Raw genomic sequence first — 26,317 nt, forward strand, 5'->3', positions numbered from 1 at the left:
TATTTTTCAAGTTGAATTTATCATAAATTCTATTGATATTTAATAATAATAAAATATTATGAGTTTTTGTGTTCATGTTATGAGAGACTCAATTTGAAAATTTTCCAATATATATTTTTTTTTGGTAAATTTTTTCCAATATATATATATACTATGAAGTTATGTTTTAACCAAGCATGATATAAAAATTCTTTTTGAAATGTTATATTTACTTTAGTTTACAAAAAATGTTATATTTACTAGCTTAAATTGTTTAGCACGAAAATGATTTTAACAAAATATATTACTAGAAGAAAGAGGAAATCGTTCACAAAACCTTAAAATGGTTAATGCAAAAATAGATCAACAAATTTTGATAGTGACTTCGCGATAGTCGTTTGGAAATCAGATTGGCATGAGTTGCTAATTGCAAATAGCAGATCGATGCCAAAATTGATAAATTAGATTTTGGATGGCCATGTCGATATAGACACTGTTGCATGGATATCCAAGCAGTTTCGACCAATTGGTAGAAGGGATGTGACGGTGTCTTGCAAGTCTTGAGTTGCGTTGTCGTTTACAAATGTTGCCGTTCAGCTAGTCTACACTAAGTATGTGAATGCATTATGCATAGACATACAAATAACAATTGGTTACTAGACTTTTTCATTTTAAAAACATACAAATTGTTAAATAGAAATAGTTATTCTACTTTATCTGACTACGTGTTCTTGTATGATTATTTCGTTCTAATCTTTATTTTAATAAATGTTTATGCGTTTATTTAAAAAGTAAAGGTTATATATTAAAAATTTTGTTTTCTAATTTGTCCAAAAGGAAACATCATCCATTCCTCGAAGTTAAATTATAGGAGTCAAAATTTGACACGTAATACTAATAAGAATCTAGTGAACTTTTAAACCAATCGAAAGGGATGATTACGAAGAACAACAACCACATCAACTCTCTCTTTTTTTCCAGAACGACAAAAGTACTTTGATTTGTCACTCGACAAAACCAAATGAGACATCCATGTGGAGCTTATTGAATTATTGTCCTAGACTCTTGGGAAGGCACAAAAACTAAAATTTAATTGAGATTATCAGATAACCACGCCAAAAATAAAAAAAGGAAAAGGTAGGAGGAAATCACTCCTTTCTTTTCAAGTTTTTCATATGTTTCGTACGTAACATTCTTTTTGATATTTTTTTCTTTCAATTTAAAACTGTCAAATAAATAATATTAAGATGAGTTATACAATTCTGAAAAAGAGTTTCATAAGCATCTTACTTAAATATTTAAAACTCTACAAAACCGACGGGATGAGGTAGCTCACTTGGTAAGGACCCTGGGGGCCAATTGTCATGCTCACGGGTTCGACGCCAGGCGGAGGCGAACTGCCCATTCTGTCACCAAATACGGTACTGGGTGTTGGGCCTTGTCCCCAGCCCAGGTAAAACCCTCCCGAGTGAAATGGACCGCTGCCTAACCGGGCCCAGGGGAATGATCCACGTAAGTGGAGAACCCCTGGATTATCAAAAAAAAAAAAAAAACTCTACAAAACCTCTAATTAAAATCAATGTGCAAATGCATAATACTATCAAACTGAAGTTTAGAATAAATAGGTTATACAGTATGTCTATGGAATAGCAATATGTTTTTTCTTAAACACAAATTCATTAATTAAAATCTAAAATGTTTCAGCTACTACAACTGGACGTATGCTCGACTGTAAAATAAACAACAATAACAATAGTACAATAAAACATGGGATAGAAGTGTTAAAATTAAAGGAAAGATTTGCTTAAAGTCAAATGACCCGCAAATAATCTTCACTTGAATCCTAGAAATGACAGTTCAAAAGAGCTTCAAATAGTCTGAAACGACGTTGAAATACCCTAGTGAAAGAGATTCGGAGGAGTTCAATACTATCTTCAACACCGGATATGATTCACCTCTCACAGAGAGGGAAGATGTGGGAGAGTATCTCTCAACCGCAAGGTCAGCAGTAACCTCAACAAAACTCACCGAAGAGCCTAGATGAATCTCAAACGACGGTGAGGCAGACAGTGAAGCATAGGTATCAATAGTATCAAAAGGCCTTAATTGCCTAGGTTTGACATTGAAACGTGCACTATCAGCTCTAAATACCGCAATGCTTATCCAAGAGACTAGGTGAATCTCAAACTCTAGCTTCACTTTCAGAGAAGCACTTAAAACAATGGAGTTTGGTGACGAAGCATACAGTTTAATCGGGTCAGAAGCTCGGAACTTGACATTAATATGTTAAAGTACAACAAATGTTCTTAAACATAATAAATTCGTTTAATCCGTAATTGATAATCATATGTTATTGGTTACTATAAATGTACATAAACTAAAATTTTCGGAATAGTTATTGGTTTATATATTTTAATTGATTTAGAAATCCATGTAAATTATGCAGATTTTTAAATTCTCTCGAATTAGTATTTACAAATCCGGAGGTTTTCCCTCGGATTTGAGTCTTTGTATTTTTAACAAAAAATCCATACAAATCCATTCAAATCCTTTTGAAATCAAATCTATTAGTAAATCCGTATGATTGAATAACACTTGATTTAGATTAGAATTTATAAATCATTAAACCAATACCACATGATTTCAATACGGATTTTAAAATCATAGAACCAATAACACTAGATTTAGTTTAGATTTACAAATCCATTAAAATACATTAACCAATAACCCCCACTAAATCTTCTTATGTTTCATATAAGTGTCGTTGTAGATTTAAAATTTTATTTAAATATAAGTTTCATCTATTTTTAACTCATTAACTAACAAAATAAAATAAATATTAATTATAATGTATAATAGAAAATTCAATAATATATTAATATGTGTGAAAATCTTTAAACTACATATATAACATTGGCATTTTAGGGTTTGAGCCTTATCACTTCACTTGTGTGATGTTCATTTTGAGAAATAAGTCGACGAATCCCAGTTTTTTTTTCCTTCATTAAAAACAATCATCTCACTAGAAACACACACACGACTATATCGATTGAACTAATTCTATAATAATGTACACTTTAATAATCTAAACTTTTACACTTTAATTTCTTTGTTTGCTTTTAAGGAGAGTTGGCGATTTTAGGGTTTATGTGCAAATATGGAGTCGACAGCGCACACAAACTTTTCTAAAGCAACCTCTCACTTTGTCTTATTTTGGATGAGATTCTGCCACAAAACTAATCAAAGAGCCCCATTTACACGAGTCCATTATCTCTTCCTGTTTGTTTTTTTCTTCTTTAATGATATTGATACCCAATAGATTCTTGAATTCAATAATTGTCTTTTGAAAGTTACAACTACGAAGTTAAAAAAAAAAGATTTGATTGAATTTATTTCATTTCAAACAATAATTTCAATGTCAAGAGGGATGTAATAGACTTTTTTTGGGGTCAAACTACGATTTCATTGCTAAAATAAAAGGTTTATCCCCCGCTAGCAGGGGAGGAGTTTACAACAACGAGCTCTGACTTTGCCACTAAGTCAGCCTCCACATTACATAAACGAAAAATGTGATAAAATGAGCAGGCTCTCAATCGGTTGCTAAAATAGTAGATATCCGTGAGGATGGTGTTCAAGTCCCTTCGTGATCCTTTGTTGGTAATGAGCGGATGTAATAGACTACTAACTGCTCTGGCAGCGGGCAATGTTTTTTTGTTGTCTCTTACAACTTACAAGCACCAAAATCCTAACCAATTCGCTTTATGACATTGATCAAAGATTGCTAAGTCGTTCTGTAGCTTCTTTAGATTTTGTTTGTATTGTATATATACTCCTTCAATTTTTATATGTATATATATGTACTAAAATGTAAATATGACAGATTGTGATTAAGTGTCAAAGAAATTAGTCAAATTACTATGTAAATAAGATATAAAAAATGGAAACATAAACATCTACAATTTTTCAAACGAAAACTTCATTTATCCAGTAAATTTCAACATCATGTCTGCAAGCTGATCCTGATTTAACATGCTTGAGCCCCATTTCTTCGCAACATGATTACCCGTTATCTTTTGAGTTCGTTTAAGGAGGTAAATGGGCATAAAAGAGGCCCACTAAGAACTTTTTTGTTAGCAAATATCCCCGAAAGGATCAGACCCCTATAGTATAAGACTGACAATTCTCCTTCTATTAAAGTAAATATTCAATTTTGATGGGTTTTTTTTTGAATTTTTTTTTATGGTTTTTAAGAGATGTTAACCAAACAAAAAAAAATATGATTTAGGTTTCGACTTAGAAACAACAATATATAAATATGATTTAGTTATAAACCAGTCAAACAGAAAAACCATCACTTTATCAATGCATCATAGTAGCATAAACTATACATCATAAAAATAGAGAAAATGTAAATCTGACATTATTATCTTTTCTTTTTTAACTTACGAAATAAAATAACAAATAGAAGAAAAATAACGAAGTTGAAACCTATATATAAATAAAAGTATCAAGATATTCTATATTTTTTTGGGAAACAAAAGAATTACATAAATAACGTTTATACCACTCCACCATACAATCAAACCAGCCGCCCTCTAACCGTAACCGAACCGGACACAGGATGGTTCGTCAGTGGCAAAACTTTCAAATTTACGCGGAAAATAAGAAAAAGACAAGAAGAACAGGGAGGAGCACGGCGGAGAAGACAGAGAACTCTGTCCGGAAACCACCGTTGGGAAGAAAAGGGTAAGCGTCAGGAGGAGGCATGACGCAGTTGTCTCCGTTAAAGTAGATCCTACGAGGAAAAGCCCATCCTTTCTCGAACGTGAAGGTTGATTGATCTTTACGGAACAAAATCTCCGACTGCACATTCCCAAGAGGCCCTGCTTCTGACAAGAAGTCGTTGTAGAACTTCATTCCCCACAGCATCGCCGTATCGTCTGCAAAAAAAATAAAATAAAAAATCAATCTTTATGATCCATCCACCACAGAAGATAGAATCATAGAATCAGTGGATGTGTGTGTTTTACTTAATCCAGCGTAAGGAGAGAGAGATTTGTAGTTGAAGCTGAAGATCTGAGTGATGTTGTCGAGGTTAGGATGCTGAGCAACCATGTTCCACTGCGAGTAGTTTAAACGGTAGTTGAAGTTCGTGATTGTGATCTTCACTCGCCAATACTCTTTGTAGTTCTGCTTCACGTGCCAATGCACTCGGATGGGACACAAGTGTCTCGTGCATTGCACCAACGGCGGTAAGATCGTTCCTTTCTTGGTCGGTGGTGAGACAACAGACGCCAAGTGAGGTGTGTCCGGGCTGCAATGTCACAAAGTTTAAGACTTTGTTGTTTTAAAAAAAAAAAACTGAAACCAAAAAGAAACAAAGGTTGAGACTATGACTCACTCGAGACAGGCGCCAGATTCTGTTTTGTTGTTTTGGCATCCGCAAGCGCAAGTTGGACATCCGACAATGGTCTCGTTGTAAAAAGAAGACAAAGAAACGCAGCAGGTTGGGGTTCTTTGAGCAAGGAACTGCGAGTATGTGCACGTAATGTTCCATGTCACTGCAATGATTGAAAACTGTTAGAACGAAGACAAATGCTACAATATAAAAACGTATTCTTGATTCTTACTCATGGCCTGAGTGGTTCTGCGAGTGTCCGGGGTGACAAACTGGGTTGGTCTCACAATCTTAGCAGGGCCGCAAGTGTAGCCTGGACCAGGGCCCATGAGAGTGAAGTTTCTCGGCACGCGGACGGTTTTGTTCGTGGTTCCAGCAGCGCCAACGCTGATCTGGAAGGAGCTAGCTGCAGTGCCAGGGTCTTGAACCCATGAGTTGAGGACACCGCCTTTGCAGCAGTTTGCAATCTGCTGGTTGTAAGGAGTCCCCGGGAGCAAATCTACAACCGTTGGATCTTTCTTACAACAATGCGGTAAGTTTCCTTTGTACTTTGAACAGTCACCTGTTTAAAACATTGAAACATATAAAATAAAACTCTCAATAACTCGCAATCAGACCATATAGATTAGTGCTCTAGTTGACCTTGTTCGGTTGTTTGTGCTCCGACCATACTCCATATAACTTCCTTCTTAGCCCATTTCCAGCCTAATGTCCATCCTGGAGATGGAATGTGTCTGTACTTCTGGAAGTTGAACATGGTAACCACGGCCTAGATCACAAACAAATAAACAATTTTAGCAATTAAAACCGATAAAATTAAACAAGTTATTTATGTTGTTTTTTTTTTCTAGTTCTTAAAACTTACAACATAGCCATCAGGAGTCCAGCTCATGACATCCCATTTCATTGTAATGTTGCCTTCTGGATCTAGCGCATCATATGCTTCTGCCAAAACGGTTTTACCAATTATATAAAACAAAAGGTTAGAACTTTGTTTCTACTTCTCCAACTTTGCTAGCATGTTTAGAACTCATAACTATTGGTTTGTATAAAAGCCAGAAACAGACCAAACTGTCCGCATAACTAAAAGTATGCATCAAGTTCTGTACTTCTCGGAAAGTTTCTATTTTTGGATCTTGAAAAGCATAGAACATACAACATTACTAAAAACATAGGAAGCACTAATATGTAAACTGAAGTCACAGTTTTAGGATCTGAGATTTGCAAAAGAATTTTGTTTCAGTAATTGAATAAAGATCTAGCATTGCCACCAAGAAGACAATTATGTAACAGAGTATAAAAAAAAAAGAAGCAGATAAATGTAATAAGGAGAGTAAGAAGTCACCTGTGGAAGTAAAGGAAGAGGAAGAAACCAAGAAGACGATCCCTACGGCCAAGAAACTCATCTTGGAGACAATGGAGGTGGATCTGGAGATGAAAGACTCCATTTTTTGTTATTCCTCTGTTGATCAGAGCAACGGAGCTTGTTCCAGATCCCTCTTAGATGGGTCTGGTTAAAATCTTAAAACGAATCAATCTCAGAGTAATAAGCTTTGCTTGAATGTGAAGTGGACTTATAAGAGAGAGCAGCAAGATTTTCAGCTTTGCAAATAGAAGAAGCACTGTTTGGGATCTGGCTGGCTAGTGGCTGTTGTAGTAATTTTTGGGCTGGGGGTACTGATTTGCCCACTCTACCCTTCTATTTTGGAGTAAATGAATGCAAATGATTTCTCCACTTCAAGATTATAAATATATACTACTTTCTTTAAATAAAACCCTTAATCTTGCATATTTCAAATCAAAATTAAAGTCTAACAGCTATAATAAATATAATATATTTTATTTTAAAATTTGGGTAGTATATTCGAGACTGATAACGATTTCTAGTCTAGAAAATAAGGTTGTTTGTATAAAAAGATTCACATGTAAGCAAAAAAAATACAAATTCTGAAGGAATGAAAACATACATATAATTAAGTACAAGTTGACAAAAAAAAATTAAGTAATTTTTTTGAATTACTTTACTCAGAGCTCTAAAATTTTCTGGAAGTGTTTCACAAGTGAAAAAGGGGCTTTTGTGTAATTGTCATCAGAAGTTAGTTTAATACCAGAAGATTGTTACCGGAGACGACAGCTTTAAGAGGGAACGTGGGCAATTACCACTGTTTTAGGTTGTCGGTGGGGAAGAAAAAATGATATATGTGGACATATTTTCAATTATTCGCATTTATTTACTTGTGTTTTTCAAGATTTAAAAAGCTAAAATCGTCGAATTAAGGGAGTCCATGTATAATGTGAAAATATGAGACTACTATTCAGAAAAAGAAAAAAAAGACTATTACTAAGCGTTGGCTTATTAATTTCGTACTGGTAAACTGGTAGTATGGTATTATTGATTCATTATTAATTTTACTGATATAGTATTGCCGACACTATCAAAAACTAATCCAATAGTAACATTCGGTTGGTTTTGGTTTGACTAAAATATCCGAAATAAAGACAACAAACCAAACACGAGTTGTGTTAATTAGTGGTGAAAGTTTCATTCATTAATTGATCACCGTGAAACTAACCATCAAGTTCAAACCTGTATCCCAATGATTTTGTAATGTCAACAAGACTCACAACTCTAAAAATTCGCATATGCATTCATCTAGACATGTTCTTGACACACACCAAAACAAAGATTATCGGATAATAAGAAAAAGATCCAAACCCATCTTTCCTCGTTCGTCAAGCAACGTCTCTGTTTCCTGGTTAGATCCGACGAGTGTGGTTCTCTTTTTCATCTGAAGTTGTACTTCCACTTGCCCCACCAGAACTGCTCTGCACAAAACCACCATTACCAACTGATTCACCACCGCCTTGGTCGGCGTTTCTTTCTCTCAGCATGTTGCTGCCTTTAGAAGTCATCGACCTCGGTAGCTTCAGTTTGGTATTATTTGCCTCTCCAGAGTCGCTCGGCTCCTGAGATGAAGTTGGTGTTGTTGTTGCTGGTGGTGGATCTACAACGAGCTGAAGCAGAGGCTTCCTCCATTTCCTTCGTTTCATTGGCTTTGGCACATTTGTTTTACCCTGAAACCAAATATCATCAAATAAGCCGTCACAGAAAGTGAGAATGACCAAATATAATGAAAAAGTCTTAAGAGAATGTTACCGTCGTGTTTCCTATGTCTGACAGAGGTTTTCTTCTTGTTCTGGTTCCTTCTCCATCATTAGTCTCCTCCACTGGCTTGTCAGCAAGAGCGTTTTGGAGCAGCAAAGCTCCACGTGAAGCAAGGACTTGTTGTTGTTCTTCCTGAGAACTCTCACTGTGCTCCAATATCGAGGTGGAGTTGTTCTGCTTTCCGTCTGCGTTCCTGTTGGAACATTTAACTGAAGAGCAACCGCATGAAGGACCACAAGATCCCTTTGTAGCTCGACACTGACATTTCATCGTTTTGCAAGAAGAGCTCTTACTGCAAGTGCAGCACACATCAGATGTTGACGTGGGTTTCACTGCCTCATCTGAAGGAGAGTCCAGGTTCTCTTCGTATGAACGCCTCGGCACCACACTAGAGCGCCGTTTTCCCACTTTGAAGTTTCTTTTCCTGTTCAGTTTTATAACTGATTCCTGCTCCGACTCACGCTCTGATTCTTGCTCAGGTTTCCACTCATCGTCAAGATCTGGATCTTCCCGTTCATGGTCCGAGTCATCAGAATCAGAGGTGTCCATGTCCTCATGAACTATAACCGAGTTCCGGGCTTCCTGCTTTTTCAAGCTGTGCTCGTTGTTTAAATTCTCCTCCGCAGACCTTTTGATCAATTCAGAAGCCTGTAAAAAATGGAATCCATGCAAAATTTCAGAGGATAAGTGACATTAGCTATCAGATAAACAAGAGTAGTAGAAGCTAATTTTACTAACCTGTGCCTTCACCTGATGCGCGAGGTCTGCTTTTTGGATCTCCAAGTATCTAACAAAACTGCTAAACTTCACAATTTTTTCTTTCAGGTCTCTTATTAGGACGTCCTTTTCCCTGCAGTCTGCTTCTCTATCTCGAGCTAGACACCTTTTAATTAAACAATGGACATGTATAAGAATAAAGAGTGAGTTGGGAGTCATATTTGGAATATGATCTCTAAAAAAGCTTCAGTGAGATCTTACCTCGCAGTTGATGCCAAATTGAACAGATAGTTCATGATACTCTTTGCGTCACCTAATGTTCGAACTTGGTTCCACCTCCCTCTTCCACCAAATACACGCTCCCGTTCCTCTGCTTCAGACAATTGTGATGCCATGGAAACGAGAGTGTTTGAAGAGGTCGCAAGCATATTCTCCAGAGCAAAAATCCTTGAGTTTCTTGCACCCGGAGACATGGTATCATCATCAACGCTGCTTTGGTTACAGAAGACGTAAACGGTTTACTATTTTTTCAGTAATGAAATGGTAGTGGTACTGGTTTATGCAAAATCACCACTCACCTTATCTTGGCATTCTTGAGCAACTCGTTTTCTTCCCTTAGCCTTGCAACTTCCTTCGCCATTCTTGCTCTCCTGAATTATAGACAGGAGAAAGTTTAATAGGAACATTATTTTAGAATCATGCCATGAAGAAAGATATAAAACAAGCACATACTCTTCCATTTGCCTCTCGTACTCAGAACGCACTTCGTGAACCCGAACAGTGACTTCAATCTCATGCTCAATTGCTTGCATCAATGCCTGCAAATAAATCATCAGAAAGTTGCATTAACAAACCAACCAACACAGTCACCTAAGTAACTGGAAAAACAAAGCATCGGTTTCATATAAGTTGGCGGGTGTTACCTGAGTTCCTGGACCATTAGCACTTGCACCACCTGCGTATATAGTAGGATAACCAGTTAGTAATTTATACCAACAAAGATAGAATAATTTATACCAACAAACATAGAACTGATTATACTAATCCTTACTCAATGTCTCCCGCGAAGACGCCTTTCGATTTTCTAAAAGCTCTTTGAGTCTTTTTGTCGCCTGGGAAGCCTCTTCTGTCTTTCTTTGCAAAACCTGTTAAAACCACAGACGATTGAGCAGACATGATAATAGAAAAGATGAAGTTAATTTGTTTGTCTGAAAGTTTATAAAGATGTGCGCACCAGCTTCTGTTTTTGATTCAGAGCCATGAGCTTGTGCATCTCATACTCGTTTCTCCTTCCCTCTTTTTTTAGCTGGTTAAATTTCAAAATACAATATAACGAGCGGTTCAGAACACACAAGAGATTTCTGAATAGCCAAGTCAAATGTCTGCCAGACTACAACGAGACTTTCTACAAGCACATGTTGTATTTGAATAGAGGTGGTGACTAATGATTGAGAAGATGAAACTTGTTTAATTTGTTCATTAGTGGTGCAAGACAGACACACTTATCAATCAAGTAAGCGTCAAAGTGATCAAGAAAAATCTAATATACCTGCATGACTTCCTTCTCTCTTGAGGCCTTCCAAGCCCTGAACTGCTCTGATTCTTGCTTAATTTTTTGCTGCAATTGCACCTGAAAATTTCAACCGAAGCAGAAAAGTACAGTTAAGAGATACAGCATGAGCATATATGTTACAATGTATAAAAATGGAGATCACAGGACAAAAAGAAAACCTTCTGGGACTTAATTCTGTGTATTTCATCTTGCAATTTTCTTGCTGCGTCGTCACTTTTCTGCTTTTGCCTTAAGAGTTGAGCTTGTGCATCTTGTTTCTTCTTTAACTCAGAAACCTGAAGGAACGATGTATCATGAAAAACCATACTGTATGTAGATGACTGAGTATAGCTGATAAACCAAAAGAGGCGGTACCTGGGTTTCAAGCGTGTTCAGTTTCTGAAGATACGATTCCTTTAGTTTTTGGGCACCATCGCCTGGGGCAGATGGTATGCTAGCAAGGTTCTGTCTCAACCCTTCAATTTCTCTCTGCCAATCCATATATTATTTAATCAAAATCCGAGTTCATAAATTTCATCAAAATACAATATAGACCACATAACACTGACCTGCAATGCCCTTTTTTCTTGTTCTAGTTCATGAACCTTTTTCTCATAATGTTGTTTGAGAACAGATGTACCACCGCTTGAATAACGCTTCATTTCAGCCTTCATGAATGAATTGAAACGTTATTGCAGATGAAATACTAAGGGAGAAGTTGATATGAAAATAGTACCTCTTTTTCTTCAAGTCTCTTATCCAATTCCTTTAGCTCCATATCTAACTTTTCTTGAAGTGAGCAATGTTCAAGCTCCTTTTCTTGAAATTCAACCTCATCTGCACACACTGCAAATCATGTCATCTATGTAAACAAATGAACACAGCTTAGCATAGCATCCGTCATTAAAAAAAAAGAATGTGTTTATCAATTTAAGAATTAGGCAAGCAAAAATGGTACAACATTAGTAAAAGTTCCAACCTGCGACATCAATCACTTTGTCTTCACAATCTGACGACTCGTTGGATGAGGGGAACAAGACATTACTCGAACGGGGCCCATCATCATGGGAATCAATAGACTCAGAATATTTGTAGTTACTGACTTTCTTTAAGCTTCTGACATGCAACAGCTCTCCTTCTAGCTCTTGAATTTTTGAAACGTACTTGTTGATCAAACCAACATCCTGGAAGAATAAACACTTTAGCCAAAAAGTATCACTTGGTCATAGAGGTCACTAAGGAATCATAAAGGACATCTCACCTCATCTTGGCAGGTTTCAATCTCATCTAAGGATTTACCATTGCGAACAGATTCAATTTTCATTATAAGTTTGTCCTTCTCAACCTAAATGGACGAAAACGAAGTATTAAATGCTAGATCTCATATAAGCTGATCCATCAAAAAATAACGAGAATAGAAGAGAAACCTGAGCGTCATAAGCACGTTTTGAGAAATGCTCACAGGCTACTCTCCGTTCCTGAAGTTCATTTTGTAGCTCCCGATTGCTTGTCTCGAGCAGTGCTACTTTATGCTTGAGGATCTACCAAAGGTTATATAAGTTAAAATATTGAAATCATGTGATTAGCATCAACTGTAAATGTCTTTCTAAGTTCAGATTGAATACCTGGAGCTCATCAAAGGCCCCACTGTCACCCCTATAGAACAAGAGTTCTGTCTGCAGTTGCTCAATTTGGCTCCTCATTCTTTGCATTTGTGCGGCTGCTGGGTCTCGATTAATCTAATCATTTCAAAAAATGGCAAAACGGTAAGGTTATAAAGTGAAAATAAAAACATAGAAATATCTAGTAAGAAGTAAATGTCTGGATATACGTACCACGGCTTTATTCTGAATATTGCGTGCACGATTAGCATATTTTAGTGTGTTTAGTGTCTCCTCAGCATTTGTATCAGCGGGACTTACACAAGCTGCGTCATTACTTGCGTGATTAAATTAATGTGTATGAATAAAACTGATTGATCAAAAGCTAATAGAAGTGAAAATCATACCAATCATCAAAGTTTTACTATTGCCACCAAGAGAATCCTACGTTACAAGATAGTACGGTTAATATTCTCGTGACATATAGTTTGATTGACAAGGTGTTGTAAAAAAAGGATACAAAAAGCCTTAGTACCTGAAGCAAACGAGTGAGCTTGCTGTCACGATAAGGAACATGACCTCCTTCCTTTCTCTTTCTCTCATCCCCTAATGCACTGATTACATTTCCTAGCGCAAGTAGACCTTTGTTGATGTGGATTCCTGTGAAAATATATAACAAACAAATCTCCCAGCTTAGTAATTTGTCTCTCTTTGAAAAATAAATAAAGTGTAAGCATAGAACAGAAATAAAGGTGGGAGATAACCTTCTTTCAAGCGCATCCCATCGGCTCCGGTTCGTTTTGCACGTTCTGAACCAGCAAGATCGACCAAATGAAGCTTTGCACATAGTATATCTTCACCGGCATCTTCAGTCATTGTGGAAGAACAACTAGAAATTTTCTTTTGTTCCAGCGTAATTGTGAAGATTGCATGAGACCGACTATAAGAAAAAACAAAAACTTGCATTAGCAAATTTAAGGAAAACGGAAAGGAATATCTAGTGAAACCATGTAAAGTTACTAGATTTCACCTTGACTGGCTATTCATGTTTGTGCTGCCAGTAGCACGAGCCAAAGATCCTCGAGCTAGAAAGGAGCCCATCTCCTCTTTCGTCTTCACTTCTGCCTCAGTAACACCAGCCAAAGTAATGCCTCCACCAGCAGTTTCCCTGATCTGAATTGGAGCTCTCGAGAGGGCAACATGCTTCGCCTGAACCGCCCCATCATTCTTTAAAAGAGCCGGGGAATTCGAGTCAAGCAAATCGAAAACTTCTTCCTTAAATATCTGCAATTTGAAAGGTAAGCATTAAAAATCAAATGTAAACATACAAATCAGATCTCAAAAGAAAAAAAAAAACAAGCTTGATAGATACTCTCACCTCAATAAAAGACACCCTTATCAACAGTTCGGTCGAATCTTTAGTTGTCCCCACTCTTTTAAATATATCTTCCATCACCTTTGGTATAATACCACAATTTGCTCCGTCTCCACTATAGTTAGTCCCCATGGTGTAAGTTTTACCTGAACCAGTCTACAATAAACAACAAACAATGAATTCAATCATGTAGTAGCTCTAAAGAAAACATCATCATCAACGAGAATCTCAAATCAAACCTGGCCATAGGCAAGAACTGTAGCGTTATATCCTTTAAACAGTGCGTCCACAAGAGGAGAACAACAATGATCGTAGATCTCCAAACACGGTAATCCCGCATTCCCAAATACGAAGTCGTATGTGAAGGTGTGTGAACCTATGTGAACCTGTTCAATTCAAAACAAAAAAAATGAGTTATTGAGCATACAATTATCAATAACTAAGATGATCCGTGAAGAACGAAATTAGATTCGAAAAAAAAGAGGGGGAAACGCCTTACCTGAGGCTCCTTGGGCACAACGGTGATGCAATCGGTGCATCCATTGAGAAGCTCGGGGGTAATCAACGGACGAATGTTGACGGCGACCTTGACGCACTCTGCGGCCTCCATTTTCTCAGCTCACAACGCAGAAACCCTCCGTTACGGATCCAGCAGAGCCACAGCGCAAAACCCAATCGGCACCACCGAGGAAGCAGATCGAATCCGGGAACCGAGAGCTGGGAGATTTTTAAGCTCAAAATGTTCGCGATGTGCGGAACCTGTGGAGGAGAGGATTCAAATTTTGAAGGAGAGACAGAGAGGAGAGAGAAGCTTATACGAGAAAGAAATAATAGAAAAAAAGGTAAAATTTAAAAATTAAAAATTAAAAAAATATATTTCTGTTTCGGGTGGAATACCGCGCCTCAAGTCCAAATTCAAAAACTCTTTGCGACCGTTACGCACGTGAGCATAGCACGTGGCCGCTAGAAATTAAAAGGCCCATTAGTTTGTTATTCGTTTAATTTAAGCCCATTTGGCCCATAGTTTAGGCCTTTTGTCTGAAGACGGAAGGTTTAAGCTCAGACATAGCTACTCTGGTTTCGAGCTTGAGAAAGAGTTTAGAGGGTTCAAAGATGGAGAATAGTGGCAGTTTAGAGCAAGCTCTGCAAGAGGGAAACATCTTGAGACAGCTCAATGCCCTCATCGTGGCTCATCTCCGTCACCACAATCTCTCACAGGCATGTCTCGTCTACTAACTAAATACAGCTTCTCAATTTGGGTTCTTTTTAGTGTTAAAGGGTTAAACTTTGAAATTCATTTGTATACATAGTTCGTTTGGATTTGAAATCTAGCTGAAGATGAATCATGTGATAGGTAATACTTAGAGGATGATGTCTTAGAAGAGTAGTTAAATCAAGTTTGGGTATTTAATTACTGTGAAATGGTTAAAGTTTTGAAATTTTTAAGGTTGCAAGTGATGTTGCTTCAGCTACCATGACACCATTGAATGTTGAGGCTTCTCCAACCCGTCTTCTCGAGCTTGTTGCAAAGGTTATTCCTTCTTCTTTTTTCGTCTCTCTTCCACATATGTATGTTGTTTATGACCATGAGAACAGGGTCTTGCAGCGGAGAACAACGGGTCACTGAGAGGTGTTTCTTCATCAGTCTTGTTACCCACTTCTTATGGATCAGTTACTAATCCTCGCACAGCTTCTATTGACTTCAGGTCTTGTCCTTTTTTTTCCAACGAGTAACACATTTCTATCTTACCTCAGAGATGAAATAACAACATTTTGTCATCTAATCGAATGTTTGGACTTTTCCTAACTAGTGCTACTCATGTAAAGGGCTCATCAAAGACTCTCCCAAAGCATGAATCAAAGCAGCTATCAGAGCACAAGGTATGTAACTTTATGACACAGCTTGGTCTAGCCTTAGTAATATTCTTCCCTGTGTAGTTTGATAATAGGCTGATGATAAGCTTATGCATTTATATAGAGCGTCGTTAGGTGTGCAAGATTTAGTTCTGATGGAATGTTTTTCGCAACCGGCGGTGCAGACACATCTATTAAGCTCTTTGAGGTACTAAAACTACCTGGAAACTTTTTATCCCTTAAAGCATCATCAAGAATTTGATAGTTCTTTGGATATTCCCTGTTGTGTTGTGTTTTTGAGGTGCCAAAAGTAAAGCAGATGCTTTCAGGAGATACTCAAGCTCGACCATTAATACGTAGTTTTTATGATCATGCTGAAGTAAGCCTTCCTGTTATCGTTATTTTTTTTTTTTGCAACAAACATCTTGATTTGTTTGTGTCTCATACTCTTATGAAAATCATTTACAGCCAATAAACGATCTTGATTTCCACCCTCGGAGCACAATCCTAGTATCCAGTGCTAAAGACAACTGTATAAAGTATCTAACTGATCATTTATGTTCCCTACTTGAATGAGTTCTCACAGTGATTACTAGAAAATTGCGTGTTTAACCTCTTTATTTGTCTCTGGCAGGTTCTTCGACTTCTCCAAAACGACAGCTAAACGAGCATTTAAAGTTTTTCAGGTAGACCTCATGGTTGTTATCAGTTTCTGCTTAGCTACCATACATGCCAGTGAATTGATAACTCTAAATTCTGTAGGATACACATAACGTGCGCTCTGTATCTTTCCATCCTTCTGGAGAGTTTCTGCTTGCAGGTGAAATCTCTCAGAAGATTCTCTTATCTTTTCTCTTTGAACTCAAAACAATGTTTTGAAATTGAAACCTTTGCTTTTGGCAGGAACTGATCATGCGGTTCCACATCTGTACGATGTAAACACTTATCAATGCTTCCTTCCTTCAAGTTTCCCAGACAATGGAGTAAATGGAGGGATTAATCAGGTACTTAACATGTTCTCAAGTAAGGCTCTATATGTCCTTATCTCTCTTGTTGATGATCATGGATTCATGGCTGTGAGATTCTTGGTTTCCTCAGGTGCGGTATTCTTCAACTGGATCCGTCTACGTTACAGCCTCAAAGGATGGAGCTATACGACTCTTTGATGGGGTAAGCGCAAAGTGTGTGCGCTCCATTAGCAGTGCACATGGAAAAGCAGAGGTCACTAGCGCTGTGTTCACCAGAGATCAAAGGTAGAAAGAATGTTCAATCTATTCTTCTCAGATGTTGACAGAACAATTGATTGATCCTATACCTTTTTGTTAGGTTTGTTCTGTCTTCTGGTAAGGATTCTACGGTTAAGGTATGGGAAATAGCTTCTGGTCGAATGGTTAAGGAATACATCGGAGCAAAGAGGTTAAAACTACGGTCTCAGGTGATGATTCTCTCTCAAACCTCTCAGAACAACATGGTCCGGCTTATTCTGAACGGTCCTCGTTGTTGTTGTGGTTAACACAGGCAATCTTTAATGACACGGAAGAGTTTGTAATCTCAATAGATGAAGGAAACAATGAGGTCGTTACGTGGGATGCGAGAACAGCAGAGAAAGTGGCAAAGTGGCCTTCAAACCATAACGGTGTACCACGGTGGATCGAGCACTCACCGGTTGAACCAGTCTTTGTTACTTGTGGAACAACAGATAGATCAGTTCGGTTCTGGAAGGAATCCGTGTAGAAGATACTTATAATCAACCAAACAAATGTTTTCATATCTTTAAAACATAAATGTTACGTGAAAATACAAAACAACATAATTTTATGGAGATATATGTGTCCTTATGAGGATATTGTTTTAGAGACTTGTGGTGTTCATGTTGCCTTGTGGAAGACGCAAGTAATGTTCCATGTCACTGCATAAGTATAGAAACAAAGGAAGTGAGCTCAACAATTAGAACCATATATTTGTATCTTGTGGGAATAAGCTTACTCAGTGCTCTAGTCATTCTCCTTTTGTCAGCGGTTATAAAAGTCGTGGGTCTAACGTTCTTAGTCGGTCCACAAATATACTGTTGTTTAGGTGCTGTGAACATGAAGTTTACCGGCATCCTAACAGTCTTCACCGTTGTACCAGCTTGACCTACGGATATTTGAAATGCACTTTCTAAACCGGGTTTCAAGACACCGCCTTTGCAGCAGTTAGCAATCTGCTGATTGTAAGGAGTTTTAGGAGGCAAGTCTATGACTGTTGGTTTATTAATGCAGGAATGAGGGATGTTTCCTTTGAACATGGAGCAATCTCCTTGCTTTGTGGTTCGTGCACCAACCATGCTCCAGATCACCTCTTTTCTAGTCCATCTCCAGCTCATTTTCCATCCCGGTGATGGAATTGAGCGTTGTTTCTGGTAATTGTAGGCTGAAACTACAGCCTGAGTAAAACAAAGGTTCGTTTATTCTCTGAGTTTTTGGTTAGACAAGAAGTAGTTATGATGGTTGAACTTACAACGTAGCCATCAGGTGTCCAGGTCATGAGATCCCATTTGATTGTGATGTTTCCCTTGTTGCTTGTGAGAGCTTCTGCAGATTAGATAACACAAAGACTTCATAAGTTTTTCAGAAGAGAAAAACAGAGAAATGAAGGTGAATGTGTAGGAGTAGAGAGATCCTCTTCTTCTTAAGATTGAGAGATTTACCTGAAGAAGTGAAACATGAAGAGGAAACGAGGAGCAGAACGATCATGGCAGAGAAGAGAGACTCCATTTCAATTTCTTGTGGTTTCAATGGGAGAAAGAGATCAAGTTATGTAAGAAGAAAGATCAAGCCGCAGACTTTGACTTCATACCCATTTGACTTCATACCCACGTGATGAACAGCTGTGTAGTGATATCCGGGATCCTTGTTTTAATTATTATCAAACACGATTAACGAAGATTACTTTGCCCGTCGAAAAAACTACAAGTGAAACCTAACTTGGATGCAACAAGAGAGCATTTTCAGACAAGTGAATAACCAAGCAAAAAGCAAAGAACTTTCTTTTATCTCCGATTCTTGAGCCAACCCATAACAAGTGTCTAAAACGTTACACTAAGCTGAAAGATTGTTCGGCAACTGATCAAAAGATCACAAGTACCTTCTCATCAAAACAATAACAAGGAAAGAACAAAGACTGTTTTGAACCATAAAACATTAAAGAGAATGCTGTTGTCGATCACATTCTCCTCCTCATCTTATTATGCGGTTTCTTAACAAAACTCATGTTGATCTGCTTGAGCCTTCTCCTCTTCCTCGCGGTCTTCTCAGGCAAAGTCTCCCTCTTCTTCACATTGCTATCAACCTCCTTACTCTTCTTCTTCAAAAACCTCGGATCAACTCTGTACTCCTTAGGACTAACAGCAACACCTCTCCTCGCAGCTTCTTTGTACAAACCATTAGCTCTAGTCAGCTGGTTATTCGCACACATCTTCCCCATCAACAAATCATAAGTCTTGATCCCAGGCTTACACCCATCAGCCTTCATGTTCTTGAACACAATCATCGCATGCTCAAGCCTCTCAATCCCACACAGTATCTTCAAAAACCCGTAATACTCTTTCTTATCCAAAGCCTTACCGTACCCCGCCGACTTCATCTTATCAATCATTTCATCTCCTTCTCCGATCCTAGCCGCCTGATACAAACTCCTTATCAAAACAAGATAAGTCTCAGCGTCCGGTTGACAACCCCATTCACTCATCCTACCAAACAACTCCATGGCCTCTTCGGTTCTCCTGATCTTACAAAGATTGTTAATCAACACATTAAAAGTCTCCGTATTTCTCGGCACGCCACGTGTCTCCATCTCGAGCAAGACCTTCTCGACTTCGGCCTGGAGCCTAAACGGATCTTTCTTCCTACAAAGCTTACACACACAATCAAGAATCACGTTGTAAGCCAATGTACCTATCTCGAACCCTCCTCTCGCCATCTCGCCGGCGAATCTCGTCGCCTCATCGAGCTTCTCGGCGGCGCACCAGCCGCTGATCAACAGGTCGCAGATCTTTTCGTCGGGGAAGATCTCGTTAGCCGTGCTCTTCACCATCTTCTCGGCGAAACTCGCGTGTCCTTTCTCGCAGAGCTTCTTCACCACCAAGGTGAGCGACTCTCTGTCTCGTTTCAACCCGTAGTCACTCTCCATCCTCTCGAAGAACTCGACGGCCTGCTTGGCTCGGCCCGCGCGGACGAGCCTGTCGACGGCGGAGTCTAAAGTTTTAGCTCCGGCGACGCCTTTGTACTTGGCGATGATCTCTTGCATCCCTTTGAAATCCTTCCGGCGGCCGAAGTAATCGACGAACAAGGAGACGGTTTCGTCGTCGTGGGAGAAGGCGGCGTTGGAGTCGAGCCAGTCGTTGAACCCTAGAGCGGCGCGGCCGGCTTCAGGGGAGAGGTTGAGCGTGTGGAGGATCAGATCGCGAGTTGGAGCGATGTGGGAGAAGCTGAGGTGGAACCTCTGGGAGATGGAGTGGGGATCGGCTTCGGGGGTTCCGGTGAGCTCCTTGGAGAAGGAGAGAGCGATCTGAGTCGGGTCTGGAGTTGGTGGATCCGCCGCATTGGTTTCGGATGAGAAGAGTCTTGAAGGGAATAGAGAGAACCTGGGAGGTGGAGGGTGGGGAAATGACGTGGTGGGGGAAATGATGCGGAGAGGAGGGGCGGAGGAGGATGAGGTGAAGGTGCGGAGGAGGAGTCGCCGGAGTTGCAGAGACGGTAACGGCGGCGGCATTTTCGAATTAGGGTGAGGAAATGAGAACTCGGGGGAGAGGAGAAGCAAGGCAAGTAATATCCAAAACCCTACTTCATGAATAGAATTGGGCTTCACTTTTGGGCTTTTGAATTGATTCAGCCTCTTCTGAATTAATACTTTAAAAAGTAAATGTATTAAGAATCGTTCGGGGATGTAGCTCATATGGTAGAGCGCTCGCTTCGCATGCGAGAGGCACGGGGTTCGATTCCCCGCATCTCCAATTTTCTTTTAGACACACGTTGTGTAAATCTAAAGCTTGAATCTTCCTCACCAGTTAAACACACTGCAATAAAATCTCCGGAAACTTTCACAGATTTAGGGTTCTTCTTGTCCCTTTCCAAGTCAAATTCGTAGTTTTTTTTTTTTTTTAATTTGTTCGCCTATCCAGTCTTCATCTCGCCGGGGAGTAAAAAAAAAACAAGTCTTTTGAATTTTGTAATCAGGTGAGTATCTCTCTGTCTTCAATGAAACCTCAATTTTTCGCGATAGCAAATCCTCGTTTTACCGTTTTGAGTTTCTGAGAATAGTTTGGGGTTTAATAAGAAAGTAGCGATGTTGGCAATTGAGATTTAGGTTGGAGATAAGTTTAGTGTTTTAAGGCGACGATGAAATCATTCATTGTCTGATGAACTCTATGTTCTTTTTGACAGTGACGTTTAGCCTGAGAGAGCACAAAAGGATGCATCTTCCCATGTACACTAGTGGAACCTCTAATCCTTCACCAGGAAATGCCCTTCCTAATCAGATGCATTTGCAACAGAATCATGCGCCTCCCCACCACGCCCCTCCTCCACCTCCTGCTTCCTCACAGCAGTTTCATTCTCATCTTCCACCTGTTTCAATGTTGCCTCCCCCGCCACCTTTACCTCCTGGTGCCACGCCACTCTCACAAGCATTCCCTAATCCGTTTCATCCTCCACCAAGCTTCCCACTTTCTTTTCCTCTGAAGAGCTTGGAACCTCCTGGGATGCCTCTTCCTCCACCTCCTCCTTCATCTTCATCCCCACTCTTTGCAGACACCGTTTGTGCTAACCCTGAAGCTACAAACCAGGTTGGTGAAACGGTGCCTCTTTCCCTGGAAGGAGCTGTTGTTGAAGACGCTGGATCTTCTTCACCACATGAGAAGAAGGCAGAGCATGGCTCTCCTTTGTATGATGATCCTGACATTGAGATGGAAGGTTCGTGTTGAGACAGTTTTGTGATCTTTTAACACCAAAGTTTGGTTCTTTCTTGTTTATCCATTTCTTATATTTGTCTTTCAGATGATATCACACTGCCTGAGAGTAACTACCCAAGCCAACCTCTCAACTACGGTTCTGAAGCCAATTCGGTCACAGGCACAACGCTTCCTGTTTCAAAGTCAGATACTCATATACACCAAGATGTAGATGATGGTTCTAGACAAGCTTCTTCCTCGCCTTACTCCGGAAGAGCCAAGGTTGTTCCCGAATGTGGTCTCGGTGACATGTATGATCCCTTCGTAGACAGCTTTGAACCAGCATCTTTGAAACTAGATTGCCTTCAGGAGCATGAACCAGTCAGCGACTCTTACACTGTACCCAAGGCGAGCATTTCCTCAAACACCCCACTCAATGTGGAAGAAAACAATCAAGATGTTGTTGATAAACAAGCTCTAAGTGAGTCAGACACGACAGCTCGTGTCAGTGTTTCCTCAAACAAACCACCAGACGTGGAAGATTTCACCAACGGAAACGATGTAGGAGCAGTGGTTTATGAAGATAACGATGAGCTTGGTGAGAATGCAGGAGAAGGTAACAGCCATGAGACCTTGACTCCAAACTCCAACAACGAGATTCCAAAGGCGAATAACAGTGCACGCGAAGGTGATATCACGAGGAAAAAGTCTAGAGGGGATGCAAAGGAGAAAGACTCATCGAGGTCCATGAAGCTTTTCCAGGTGGCGCTAACGAAGTTCGTGAAGGATCTTCTGAAACCTTCGTGGAGGCAAGGGAATATGAGCAAAGAGGCGTTCAAGACTATTGTGAAGAGAGCCGTGGATAAAGTCTCGAACTCAATGGAAGGTCGTCGTGTGCCCAAGTCAAAAGCTAAGATCGATAAGTACATTGACAGTTCACGGGACAAGCTGACCAAACTCGTCATGGTAAGAAAACATCTAAACTATGATACAGTCTCTTCATTGTTCATCAAATATCGAACCAGAGTCATCGCGGTTCTTCATTCTTTTTGTTGGCAGGGGTATGTAGATAAGTATGTGAAAGCGTAGAGAACCACGTGACACGGTGTTGCTGCTGCTTGGAGAAGAACTAAATGTTGTTCTACAGTTTTGTCTCGTCTGAAAACAATGGATGTTTATACAGAAAAGTTCTTCGGTTGTGATTTTTACGATGATGAAGTCATTTTTTGATTATTCTCGTAGTCTCTTTCTAACTTGATAGCGTTTTCGTAAGTGAAGAATCCATTTGATAAAGCTTTGAAGTTACTGCAATCTTATTCATGCTTGATAAAGTCGAGAACGAATGATTAGTTGTAGAAACTATTTTAGTAGTTGCTAACGCTAGCCGTGATGCCTCCGTAGCATAGTGGTATTGCGTTCGCTTCGTAAGCGAAAGGCCGCGAGTTCGATTCTCGCCGGGGGCTTGTAGAATCCCTAAGTTTTTTTGTTATTTTTTCTTAAGGCCCAATGATGTTATGTGACTCATGTCATCTTTGCGTAGGTAGAAAAACGGCCCAGATCAATACTATTAAATTAGGAACATGACCAGTTGATACATGTTGTGTCCAACTTAAAATATAACTGTATCTAAAATATAACTGCATAAAGTAAATTATAATTGCATTTAAAATATAACTGCTCCACATTCAATAACCACTAAAAGTCCTATTTTAAAGGGATACGAATATGTCAAAATATAGATTAATATATTACGTCCAATGAACTAAAGTGAACTAAAATGTATTAATATACGTATGTTGACAAAACAAAACACATATGTATACGTATATACATAACATTGGTGTATTTGATTTAGCTAAATTATTAATTAATACCTTGATTCAAGTCTAAGTAAATATGTTCTTTATTTAATAGATGTTCGTTTCAATTAAAATATAAAATAATAGTTTAGATATGTATATATTTTATGTTTAAAAAATATTTAGAAAATATTTAACTGTAGTTTCTATATTTTTATTTCCATTTGAGGTACAAAATATCAAAAATCGTTTAAATTATTTAAATATTTTTGTAACAAGTTAAGATTGATAACATCTAACAAAAAACACCAAGACTTAAAAATTAATTAATATTTATTTGTGTAATGTGAATAATAAAATTAAACTTAAAATCCAAAGCAAACCAAAAGTAAACCATTATTAATAAACTTTCGATAACAAAACTGAAAAACCTGACTTCTTTATCAAAAATTATACAAAACAGATTTTTAAAACATAACCAAAAACTAAAAAAGTTAAAATTTATTTGTTGGTTCAACCAGTGGTTTAACCGGATTCCGGGTTTTAGTGATTTTTTTGCCAGTTTATTGGGTTTTTAAATATCAAGATTTTAAAATTCATAAATATTTATATGTGTAATGTGAATCATAAAATTAAACTTCAAATCCAATTAAACCAAAATTAAAACACTGTTAATAAATTTTTGATTACAAAACTGAAAAACCTAACTTCTTCATTAAAAATTATACAAATCAGATTTAAAAAACATAATTAAAAACTAAAAAGAAGAAGTAAACGTTATCTATTGATTCAACCAGTGATTCAACTTAACCGAGTTCCGGGTTTTAGTGTTTTTTTGCCAATTTTATTGGATTTTTAGATATTGTTTTTTCCACAAAACTCAAACCAGATTTATCTTGGGTCACAAGGTTTACCGGTTCAACCGCGGATTCGGGTCAAATTTCAAAACATTGAGTATGAGATTTTAATTTTCGGGTCAAGTTTTCTGATACGAATATTTTTGACTAATTATGTTAGGTAACTACTAAAAAAATATAATATGTTTCAAACTTTAAAAATAAAGTTTAAAAATAGTTTCTGAAATATATATGGCACAAGTATATATTATACAACTTGACATATTTAATATAGTTACCAAAAATTAAATTAAATTAAATTAAATTAATATTAGTTACAAATATAGTTACAAAAACACAAATATAAAAATTTAAATTTTTCAAAAAAAAATTAAAACAAAAAAGGGCGGGTCAGAATCTAGTTATACTTTAAAGTTTGGGATCCTATCACTGATCGAGCAAAATAACCTAGTACTAGATGATAATCTGCGCGCACTTGCAGAGAGAGTTTTTTTTTAAATATTTTTATTTCTTAAATTGTTTTAACATTTTGCAATACTATAATATTTATCGATTATAAAATGATAAATACAAATGTTGGTCTCTTAAATAAATCATCGATGTTGAAAAGTTACCGTATTGTATCTCATTTTAATTATTTTAAGACTTCATGTGAACAAAAAGAAATTAAGTTTTACGGCTGACACAAATCACCAAAACTAAATAGGCAGCATCGATTATATAATGACGAAAGTGGATTAGGTTTTCTGCTCTCGATTTGTTTACTGTTGAGTCTCTATAAATTATTTCATTTTTACATCTATAAAATTGTGCATTCGTTCTCGTTTATGTTTCATTGATATGAGTTAAAGTTTCTCTTTTTTAACTTCAGTGAATTACATAATTATCAATTTTTTAAAAAATAGACATCTGTAAAAATTAGTTTCACTTTAGATACATATCTGAGAATCAAAATTAAAAAAAAAACACTGGTAAACTATATTAACATGTTAGTGTTCAAATCTAATATATCAAACTATTATAAAAATATAAGTGTAGACTCGAAATATAAATGCATGTCTAGTATATATTCACAAGTTCGGTCTAAAAATCATCTAATTCTAGAACAACAAAAAAAAACTACTTATTTCACCGGTTCGAATAATATCTGAATCCGAACATGTAATATCCGAACCCGAATAGATATCTGAAGATAACCCAAACAGAAGTATATTTAATCATATATTTCTAGTTTACTTCTCTCATTGTGTTCAAAATATTTATATTAATGATGCTTATTGCTCAAAATAATATACATATAATTATGGACAAAATCATTTGCTACTCACTTAAAATACATATCAAGCTTTTGTTTCTTGCATTAATAAAGTTGCATCCAAAATTTCAAAACAACAACTAAATTATAGTGTCGTTATATTTTTAAAGTTATATCTCCAAACCTATTAATAGGTTAATCTTTTAAAAATTAGAAAACCAGTTAAGTTAAAATATATTTTAAATACAAAAAACTTAAACAATGAGTGATTTATTAATTTTTTTTCAAAATTTAAATACCCGAACCTGACCCAAAATATCCAAACCTGACCCAAAATATCCAAACCCGAACATAAAATACCCGAACCCGACTCGAAGTATAGAAATACCCAAACGGGTTCTATACCTTTATACTGAAATACCCAATACGAACACGAACGTGTATCCGAACGTCCACTCCTACGATATATCATCATTTGTATCTTGCTTGAACAAAAAAAAGTTAAACCATTGATCACAAAATTTTTGATGTGAGACTTTTGCCATTTTTAGTAATTTATAGTCGTTTTAAAGAATTCAAAATATAACATATAAGAAAAAATCTAAATCTTTTATTACATGCTTAATGTGATTGTATATTTATTTTTAATAGTATAAAAAAAGAGACGTTAGAATTTTTTTTATCAAAAATGTATTATTCATAATCATTAATTGTCATATATATGTTAATCATAATAGGTAATTTCGTAGCTTTTATTTAAGGAAATAAAAAATATTCTTTTGTACACTTCTAATTAATTTGAAAGCTACTTTAATAAAAAAACATAGTATATGTT

The 26,317-nt window shown here is 37.4% G+C and overlaps 6 protein-coding genes and 2 non-coding genes across 11 annotated transcripts; 4 read left to right on the plus strand and 4 right to left on the minus strand.

Annotated features, from left to right (window-relative positions):
* Positions 1–4,452: 4,452 nt before the first annotated feature.
* LOC106439963 (protein COBRA) lies at positions 4,453–7,098 on the minus strand. Its single transcript, XM_013881532.3, has 7 exons — positions 6,723–7,098; positions 6,243–6,322; positions 6,020–6,146; positions 5,610–5,939; positions 5,381–5,540; positions 5,010–5,293; positions 4,453–4,919 (listed from the first exon to the last, which is right to left on the minus strand). Exons 1-7 carry the CDS (start codon positions 6,823–6,825, stop codon positions 4,630–4,632), a joined length of 1,374 nt encoding a protein of 457 aa, XP_013736986.1. The 5' UTR covers positions 6,826–7,098; the 3' UTR covers positions 4,453–4,629.
* Positions 7,099–7,904: 806 nt separating this feature from the next.
* LOC106439962 (kinesin-like protein KIN-4C) lies at positions 7,905–14,608 on the minus strand. Of its 4 annotated transcripts, none has more exons than XM_013881531.3 (26): positions 14,288–14,608; positions 14,028–14,174; positions 13,792–13,944; positions 13,444–13,697; positions 13,178–13,353; positions 12,949–13,073; positions 12,821–12,857; positions 12,648–12,739; positions 12,438–12,551; positions 12,240–12,353; positions 12,074–12,157; positions 11,792–11,996; positions 11,549–11,649; positions 11,382–11,480; positions 11,188–11,301; positions 10,992–11,108; positions 10,810–10,890; positions 10,495–10,566; positions 10,312–10,405; positions 10,184–10,215; positions 9,993–10,078; positions 9,839–9,910; positions 9,522–9,749; positions 9,282–9,426; positions 8,535–9,191; positions 7,905–8,452 (listed from the first exon to the last, which is right to left on the minus strand). In XM_013881531.3, the coding sequence occupies exons 1-26, from the start codon at positions 14,396–14,398 to the stop codon at positions 8,135–8,137; spliced, it is 3,828 nt and encodes a 1,275-aa protein (XP_013736985.1). In that variant the 5' UTR covers positions 14,399–14,608; the 3' UTR covers positions 7,905–8,134. The 4 variants fall into 4 exon arrangements, with proteins under 4 accessions (XP_013736985.1, XP_013736984.1, XP_048632658.1 ...); XM_013881530.3 differs by having other exon boundaries at positions 9,522–9,752; XM_048776701.1 differs by having other exon boundaries at positions 11,549–11,658.
* Positions 14,609–14,846: 238 nt separating this feature from the next.
* On the plus strand, positions 14,847–17,496 carry LOC106439961 (cleavage stimulation factor subunit 50). The gene is made up of 13 exons (XM_048776702.1): positions 14,847–15,006; positions 15,236–15,319; positions 15,385–15,494; positions 15,600–15,669; positions 15,767–15,850; positions 15,944–16,021; positions 16,111–16,181; positions 16,277–16,328; positions 16,405–16,462; positions 16,546–16,646; positions 16,741–16,895; positions 16,969–17,077; positions 17,161–17,496. The coding sequence occupies exons 1-13, from the start codon at positions 14,902–14,904 to the stop codon at positions 17,374–17,376; spliced, it is 1,293 nt and encodes a 430-aa protein (XP_048632659.1). The 5' UTR covers positions 14,847–14,901; the 3' UTR covers positions 17,377–17,496.
* Positions 17,387–18,558, minus strand: LOC106439960 (COBRA-like protein 5). Its single transcript, XM_013881526.3, has 4 exons — positions 18,332–18,558; positions 18,142–18,215; positions 17,629–18,067; positions 17,387–17,551 (listed from the first exon to the last, which is right to left on the minus strand). Exons 1-4 carry the CDS (start codon positions 18,396–18,398, stop codon positions 17,511–17,513), a joined length of 621 nt encoding a protein of 206 aa, XP_013736980.1. The 5' UTR covers positions 18,399–18,558; the 3' UTR covers positions 17,387–17,510.
* Positions 18,559–18,644: 86 nt separating this feature from the next.
* LOC106439957 (pentatricopeptide repeat-containing protein PNM1, mitochondrial-like) lies at positions 18,645–20,465 on the minus strand. The gene has a single exon (XM_013881522.3). It carries the CDS (start codon positions 20,392–20,394, stop codon positions 18,847–18,849), a length of 1,548 nt encoding a protein of 515 aa, XP_013736976.2. The 5' UTR covers positions 20,395–20,465; the 3' UTR covers positions 18,645–18,846.
* A 97-nt stretch (positions 20,466–20,562) lies between these two features.
* Positions 20,563–20,635, plus strand: TRNAA-CGC. The gene has a single exon. It is a non-coding gene; the product is annotated as a tRNA-Ala (tRNA).
* LOC106439959 (protein FRIGIDA-ESSENTIAL 1) lies at positions 20,621–22,804 on the plus strand. The gene is made up of 4 exons (XM_013881524.3): positions 20,621–20,858; positions 21,066–21,593; positions 21,678–22,537; positions 22,631–22,804. The coding sequence occupies exons 2-4, from the start codon at positions 21,095–21,097 to the stop codon at positions 22,658–22,660; spliced, it is 1,389 nt and encodes a 462-aa protein (XP_013736978.1). The 5' UTR covers positions 20,621–20,858; positions 21,066–21,094; the 3' UTR covers positions 22,661–22,804.
* A 158-nt stretch (positions 22,805–22,962) lies between these two features.
* TRNAT-CGU lies at positions 22,963–23,034 on the plus strand. Its single transcript has one exon. It is a non-coding gene; the product is annotated as a tRNA-Thr (tRNA).
* Positions 23,035–26,317: the final 3,283 nt, after the last annotated feature.

Source organism: Brassica napus, chromosome A3, assembly GCF_020379485.1.
Source record: "Brassica napus cultivar Da-Ae chromosome A3, Da-Ae, whole genome shotgun sequence".
Classification (NCBI taxonomy): Eukaryota; Viridiplantae; Streptophyta; class Magnoliopsida; order Brassicales; family Brassicaceae; genus Brassica; species Brassica napus.

Bases quoted from the DNA above. Each gene is read 5' to 3' on its own strand.
- LOC106439957 (XM_013881522.3), bottom strand. From the start codon at position 20,394: ATGCCGCCGCCGTTACCGTCTCTGCAACTCCGGCGACTCCTCCTCCGC.
- LOC106439960 (XM_013881526.3), bottom strand. From the start codon at position 18,398: ATGGAGTCTCTCTTCTCTGCCATGATCGTTCTGCTCCTCGTTTCCTCT. The intron at 18,068-18,141 runs GTAAGTTCAACC...TGTTTTACTCAG, and splicing joins GGACACCTGATGGCTACGTT to GCTGTAGTTTCAGCCTACAA. The intron at 17,552-17,628 runs GTAAGCTTATTC...ATACTTATGCAG, and splicing joins GAGAATGACTAGAGCACTGA to TGACATGGAACATTACTTGC.
- LOC106439961 (XM_048776702.1), top strand. From the start codon at position 14,902: ATGGAGAATAGTGGCAGTTTAGAGCAAGCTCTGCAAGAGGGAAACATC. The intron at 15,007-15,235 runs GCATGTCTCGTC...GAAATTTTTAAG, and splicing joins GTCACCACAATCTCTCACAG to GTTGCAAGTGATGTTGCTTC. The intron at 17,078-17,160 runs GTGATGATTCTC...TGGTTAACACAG, and splicing joins GGTTAAAACTACGGTCTCAG to GCAATCTTTAATGACACGGA.
- LOC106439962 (XM_013881528.3), bottom strand. From the start codon at position 14,398: ATGGAGGCCGCAGAGTGCGTCAAGGTCGCCGTCAACATTCGTCCGTTG. The intron at 13,945-14,027 runs GTTTGATTTGAG...TGTTTATTGTAG, and splicing joins CAGTTCTTGCCTATGGCCAG to ACTGGTTCAGGTAAAACTTA. The intron at 12,354-12,437 runs GTATTCAATCTG...AACCTTTGGTAG, and splicing joins GGGCCTTTGATGAGCTCCAG to ATCCTCAAGCATAAAGTAGC.
- LOC106439959 (XM_013881524.3), top strand. From the start codon at position 21,095: ATGCATCTTCCCATGTACACTAGTGGAACCTCTAATCCTTCACCAGGA. The intron at 21,594-21,677 runs GTTCGTGTTGAG...TTTGTCTTTCAG, and splicing joins TCCTGACATTGAGATGGAAG to ATGATATCACACTGCCTGAG. The intron at 22,538-22,630 runs GTAAGAAAACAT...TTTTGTTGGCAG, and splicing joins AGCTGACCAAACTCGTCATG to GGGTATGTAGATAAGTATGT.
- LOC106439963 (XM_013881532.3), bottom strand. From the start codon at position 6,825: ATGGAGTCTTTCATCTCCAGATCCACCTCCATTGTCTCCAAGATGAGT. The intron at 6,323-6,722 runs GTGACTTCTTAC...CCGTTTTGGCAG, and splicing joins CTCTTCCTTTACTTCCACAG to AAGCATATGATGCGCTAGAT. The intron at 5,294-5,380 runs GTGAGTCATAGT...GTGACATTGCAG, and splicing joins GAATCTGGCGCCTGTCTCGA to CCCGGACACACCTCACTTGG.